The sequence below is a fragment of the Nicotiana tabacum genome, chromosome 12, assembly GCF_000715075.1.
Source record: "Nicotiana tabacum cultivar K326 chromosome 12, ASM71507v2, whole genome shotgun sequence".
Lineage (NCBI taxonomy): Eukaryota > Viridiplantae > Streptophyta > Magnoliopsida > Solanales > Solanaceae > Nicotiana > Nicotiana tabacum.
In genome coordinates, this window is record NC_134091.1 from 19974088 (window position 1) to 19981225 (window position 7138).

At 36.8% G+C, this 7138-nt stretch overlaps 1 protein-coding gene across 1 annotated transcript; it reads left to right on the forward strand.

Annotated features, from left to right (window-relative positions):
* The first annotated feature begins 266 nt into the window (after window positions 1-266).
* Window positions 267-1208, forward strand: LOC142167041 (uncharacterized). The gene is made up of 3 exons (XM_075227192.1): window positions 267-424; window positions 545-617; window positions 663-1208. The coding sequence occupies exons 1-3, from the start codon at window positions 267-269 to the stop codon at window positions 1206-1208; spliced, it is 777 nt and encodes a 258-aa protein (XP_075083293.1).
* The last annotated feature ends 5930 nt before the right edge of the window (window positions 1209-7138 follow it).

Genomic DNA, 7138 nt, shown 5'->3' on the forward strand with positions numbered 1-7138 from the left:
TTAGAGGTATATATTTTGTAATTACTTTCATTTTGACATATACAAAATCATTTTCCTTCTTCTCTGTAATCGCCTTCTTCCTCTCTTCATTATCAACCATGGCTGAGCTTCGATTGAGATTGCATGGATAAATCTGAGGTGTGAACTCAGATTTATCAAGCTCACATGGTATCAGAGCAGTGAAAGATCTAAATTTCCACAAATTCTAGTTCGATCAACAGTAATTTCTCATCGTCTTCCTCACGAAGCTCGACCAACGACCGTCAATGGCGACTGATAAAATCGATCACACGCATCCTTTGTTCGTACATCCTTTAGATACTCCTAGCTCGATTTTGATTCCTGTAAAGCTCACAAGATCAAAAAATTATGGATTATGGCGTCGATCAATGCGAATTGCACTGCAAGCTAAGAGGAAGCTAGGGTTTGTGCTAGGGACATGCAAACAGGACTCACTCGAGCTTGCATTACATGAAGATTAGGAAACATGCAATGCAATTGTGCTATCCTGGATCATGAACACAGTTTCTACGGAATTACTTAGCGGAATTGTGTATGCATCTGACGCGCATTTGGTTTGGGAGGATCTGAGAGAAAGGTTTGACAAAGTGAATCGTGTGAGAATTTTTCAATTGCACAAGGAGATAGCCACTATTTCATAGGGAACAGATTCTGTATCTGCATATTTCACAAAGCTCAAAGAGCTATGGGCTGAGTATGATGCAATGGTGCCTATTCCTAATTCGAAGGAATATGTTGAGCACCTTCAACAACAAAGGTTGATGCAGTTTCTAAGTGAACTTAATGAGACTTATGATCAGGCAAGACGACAAATTCTGATGAAGACTATAGAGCCAACTCTGAATCAAGCTTATGCTTTGATAATTGAAGATGAAAACCAGAATTCTAATTCAACTGTAGGAAATAAGGGAGATCCTATTGCTATGCAAGCAGGTAAAATACAACCAAGAATGCAAATCAACAGATATAAGGGAAAGAAGTCATTTGTGAAGTGTGAATATTGCAATAAGCCGAGCCATTCTAAGAAAAACTGCTACAAACTTGTTGGATATCCAAATGATTTCAAAAATAGGAAAACATATGCAGCTAACATAATAACTGGAGTTTTTGGAAATGATAAACCAATACAGGAATGTGAAGGGAAAGGCAGCAATGATGCATTGAAGACAGGGCCATACTTCACTTAAGATCAGTACAGGCAGATCCTAAGCATGTTGAACAAGGAGACTCGTGAATGTCAAGCCAACATGGCAGGTATGGTTACTTCCTTAATGACAAACTTCCCTTGTACAGAATGGATAATTGATTCTGGAGCTACACATCATATTGCTGGTGAATTAGAGGCATTAGTAGTCAAAGATAAAGTGAATACACATAGCAATGAACATGTTCATTTACCCACAAGAGAAAAGGCTATTGTTTCACACATTGGTAAAGGAATAATTCTTGATAAAATGGAATTGGATGATGTGTTGTTTGTACCTGAGTTCAAATTTAACCTTTTGTCAGTTTCTAAGCTAACTAGGCAACTGTTATGTTCAGTGAATTTCTTTCCTGACTTCTGCCTGTTCTAGGACCTTTACAATGGCAAGGTGAGGGGGATTGGTAGAGAAAAGGGTGGCTTGTACATATAGAAGAAAAGTTTCAAGGGAGACTTGGACAAATTCATCAAGGGAATAAAACAGTTTGCATCCACAAGCACAAAGAAGGATGGGGAAGATGGAGCACTTTGGCACAGAAGATTAGGCCATGCTTCAGTTAGTACTATGAAGAATATAGATTTCTTTCATAATAAAATTGTAGACATAGCAGTAAACAATGACTGCCCTATATGTCCTCTTGCTAAGCAAAGTAGATTAGTGTTTTCTAGGAGTTTGACTACAAGTGAGGAGCCTCTTTCTCTCTTGCATTTGGACGTTTGGGGACCATATAAGTACCCAACTCATGATAGGAAACACTTCTTTCTAACTATTGTTGATGATAATACAAGATATACTTGGATACATTTGCTTCAATTGAAGAGTGATGTTGTTATGGTGCTTAAGAAATTTCTGTCTATGTTGCAAACACAGTTTCAGTCCAAGGTAAAAATGATTAGAACAGACAATGGGATAGAATTCCTTAACAAACACATGATAGAATTGATTAACTCTTATGGGATAATTCATCAGAGCAGTTGTTTATACACTCCACAATAAAATAGAGTGGCGGAGAGGAAACATAGGCATATCCTAGATATAGCAAGAGCAATAAAATTTCAAGCTAATATCCCTACAAGATTCTGGGGTGAGTGTGTTAATGCAGCAGTCTACGTGATAAATAGATTGCCTACTGTTTTGTTAAATGGAAAGTCTCCATATGAAGCTCTATATAACAAATCACCCAGCTTGAGTCATTTGAGGGTGTTTGGATGTCTTTGCTATGCTACTAACATGATCAAAGAAGACAAGTTTTCACCGAGAGCAAGGGCAGCCATATTTCTGGGATATACAGAAACACAGAAGGGATATAGGCTGATGGATTTATCTACTAACTGTTTCTTTGTTTGCAGAGATGTAATATTCAAGGAACATATCTTTCCATTTGACAAGTCAGCCTCTCAAATTCCAATTGTAGGAGAACACACAACAACATAGATATTTGTAACACAACCTCTCAGCAATGCAGATTTGCAACCTGAGAGGACTAGAAATGATAGCTCAGAGGAGGCAGCTGAGCCAAGATGTCATGATTCACACACAACAGCTGATACTAGAAAAAAAGAGAATGAAGCAGCTGCAGAAAATGTTCATGCTGAGCAGCACTTATCAACAATTATGGAAGATAGCAACACAGAAGAATATGCACAGGATGAGCAGCACCTATCAGTAGTTGCAGAGGACAACAACATAAACATGTCTGAAGCAGGAGTTGCTGAGTCTCGTTCAGATGATGCAAGGGTGCTAGCACCAGCACAATAGAAATCTACACTGCAAGGTGATGTCATTATCTCACCAGTTGTAGAACTAGAAAATAATGAGATAAGGAAATAAAAAAGGACCTCAAAGAAAACCTTATGGTTACAATATTATGTAACCACAAAAAGGAGCCAGGGATCCTCATATCCATTATCTAACTACTTGTCTTATGCTAAGTTGAAGGACAAATGCAGAAGTTTTCTAGCTAACATCTCTCTGCTGACTGAGCCAAAGAACTTTACTGAGGCTTCAAAGGACAGAAGGTGGATTGAAGCAATGGAAATGGAGATCAAGGCACTAGAAGACAACAAGACATGGGATGTTTTTGATATGCCAAGAGGAAAAAAGGCCATTGGGTCAAAATGGGTATATAAAATCAACTACAAAGCTAGTAGAGAAGTAGAAAAGTTTAAGGCCAGGTTGGTTGCCAAGGGGTATAGCCAAAGAGAAGGTTTAGATTACAATAAAACCTTCTCACCAATTGCCAAAATGGTAACTGCGAGGTCTGTTATTGCACTTGCTGCTTCCAGGGTTTGGAATATCTCACAAATAGATGTATACAATACCTTTCTACAAGGTGATTTGTATGAGGAAGTATACATGGAGCTCCTTCAAGGTTTCAAAAAGCAGGGGGAGACAAAGGTTTGCAGGCTTCTGAAATCATTAGATGGACTGAAACAGGCTTCAAGGCAATGGAACATCAAGCTTAGTGAGGCCCTCATAGCTGCAGGATACATTCAAAGCCTTCATGACTACTCCTTGTTTACTAAGAGAAAGGGTGAAGACTTTGTGGCAGTACTAATATATGTAGATGTTTTGCTGATAACTGAAAATAGCACACAATTCATCAATGAGACTAAGGGGGTGCTTCATCAACAATTTAAGGTCAAGGACCTTGGTGATCTTAAATACTTCCTGGGGATTGAAGTGTTAAGGTCCAAGAGTGGAATTCTTTTGAACCAAAGAAAATACTGCCTCCAATTGATTTCTGATTTAGGCCTAGGAGGTGCCAAGCCTGTTCTCACTCCAATTGATCTTAATCAAAAGTTTACTTCTGCAGAATTTGATAGACATACTGGTGTTATAAATGATGAGGTACTATCTGATGCAAATGAATATCAACGACTGATTGGTAGGCTGATTTACCTTACCATCACTAGGCCAGGCATTGTATTTGCAGTATAGACTCTTAGTCAATTCATGCAGGAGCCCAAAAAGTTTTATTGGGATGCAGCTGTGAGAGTTGTCAGATACCTCAAACATGAGCCAGGAATGGGAATCCTTCTGGGCAAGTCGAATGAAGATAACTTGACTTGCTTCTGTGATGCTGATTGGGCTAGTTCTCCAAACACACGCAGATTTGTTACAGGATATTTGATCAAATTTGGTGATTCACTCATCTCTTGAAAATCAAAAAAGCAACATACATTATCAAGAAGTTCTGCAGAGGCAGAATATAGAAGTTTAGCAGCAGTAACAACCGAAGTTGTATGGTTGTTGGGGTTGTTTGCTGAGCTAGGTGTGACTATCAAGCAGCCTGTGAATGTCTACTGTGATAGTAAGTCTGCCTTACAAATAGCAGCTAATCACATCTTTCACGAACGTACTAAACACATAGAGATTGATTGCCATTTCGTACTGATAGAATCAAGCAAGGTCTGCTCATGCCTCTCTTTATAGGCACTAAGGATCAACATGGTGACTTGTTAACCAAAGGACTTGGCCATTCACAACATACTTTTCTTTTAGGCAAGCTTGGAGTGCTTAATATCTTACACCCTTCAGCTTGAGGGGAGTGTGAAGAATAGTTAGTTAGTAGTTAGTGGTGGCCCCCAATTGACCATGGTTAGGTTGTTAGAACTATAGTTAATTGTTACAACTATAGTTAAGTTAGAGGTATATATTTTGTAATTATTTTTATTTTGACATATATAGAATCATTTTCCTTCTTCTCTGTAATTGTCTTCTTCCTCTCTTCATTCTCAACCATGGCTGAGCTTCGATTGAGATTGCATGAATAAATCTGAGGTGTGAACTCAGATTTATCAAGCTCACAAAAATCAAACCTCCTCAAAAACTATATATGACTTGGACATGCCCAACTTAATACAATTTTGATGCAAGTGCATGTCGTTGCATGTACATATATCTTCAACTTAAGTGCTAGGTTGTACTCTTTAAGGCAAAATATTCTATTGAAATAAACAGTGTACTCTTAAGGCAAAATAGTACAAAGACAACATGATAGAAGAAGATATTGTTGGGGTACTTAAGACAAGAAACAAGGTGAAAGAATGATAAAACGACAGTGGCATCAACCTTTTGAGTTGATTTTATGATAGTAGTAGATGATCACTTTGAAGGTACAAAGCACAAATGAGTAGCAATCAAAAGGCTAAAAAACGATGGAAAATATGATGATTTGATTGGGTTTTTTTTCTTTGGTCAAAGAAAAAGGTTTTAGTGAAGTAAGGGGGATAAATTGGCATGATTGTGGGAACCCACACAGTGGAAGAAATGGTGGAAAACCATCATTAAGAGTAAGAAAATTGCGATCATTTGCACGTGTCCCCTTGGCCCAGCTTCAAACATTTATATAAGAGAAAAATAAATACGCTTTTTAATAACGTTTGCGACGTATATTTTCATTTTTAATTCATTGAGATGCAATATCCCTCGGAAAAAGAAGTTTATAAGGATAGATTAAACCAGGTATTAGATTTTGAAATATGAAGAAATACAACTCATTTATCAGCAATATGCTCAAGGTGTACTCCGATATATAAACTAGGGCAACAAAAGTAGAGCAATACCGCCTGTTTTCATTTCGTGAAAATCCGACTTTAAATAAAATGAAAGTTCATTTATGGTCTTTTTGGGTCTAAATAGGTAATTTGTTGGGCAGGAACCATCAGATCTTCATTTGCTCGCAATGAATGTTTGTTGAACTTGTTTATCATACGACTGATATAAGTACTATCACTTGTTTAATTGTTAGATTTACAAGAGATTATTAGTTCAAGCTAATAGATTAGCTCAACTTTAACTGTGAATTTTATGTCACTATATATTTCATAGTTTTCCTAAAATCACAAGGGATTGCTTAAGTTGTGATTGTTAGCCACAGACATTAACTATTTTCACCATTAGGCTAATCTGAATTTTACCTAAGTTGAATTGAAATTAAAGTTATAATAAACTTTCACATGATTGAAGATCCTGCAAATTTATTATTGGTCACGGGCATACATGCCAAGGAAAAATGGCTTCTTTCACAGGGCATACGACTTTACTTTGTTATGGAAGCTAGCCACATAACAACATATATATATATATATATATATATATATATATATATATATATATATATATATATATATATATATATATATATATAATTTTAAAAAATATAAAAAATAATTTTTAAAAATAGTGTGCTGGCCCATGGGGCCGGTGACCCACGTAAGGTTAGGTTGAGCTGATCATTTTAAGGCCCATCAAAATAGTGGGCCAGCCCAAACTAACTCATCACATGCCAATACACGCGTGGATTGGGTTAGGCTGGGTTGCGCCAACCGTATTGACCGCTCTACCTCTTCCCATCAGCTAGCACGTGAACCTAACTTAAAACCTTAGTACTCTAATAGTGAGATTGAGAGGGTGTTTGGTTTGACTTTTAAATTGGCAAAATCAGCTTTTAAGCTCTTTTTAATTTTTTTTAATGTTTGGCAAAGAAAAGTGCTTAAAATAAGTTTAAAACTGTCTAAAACAAGCTAAAAACAATTAGCTAGACAACCTCAACTTAGTATTTTTTGGCTTAAAAACTATTTTTGCTGAAAGCCATCCTTTTTAAGCCAATCCAAACGAGCTCTGAGTGACACAGGACTATCACACGAGTAACATGCAACAATACAACAACAACAACAACATATGCTCTTAGGGGTTATTGGTAAAAAGCATTAGAGAAAATAATGCATGCGTTAACTTTTGGTGTTACTAATACCCTTGTTTGGTACACTTTTCAACCTATGTATTATAAATGCAAGTGTTAATTATACGATCTATTTGGTATTATCCTATGTATAACTAATACATAGTAAACCATGATATTAGCAATACCAAGACTAGTAATGCATGCATTAGCATGGTTAAAGACAAAA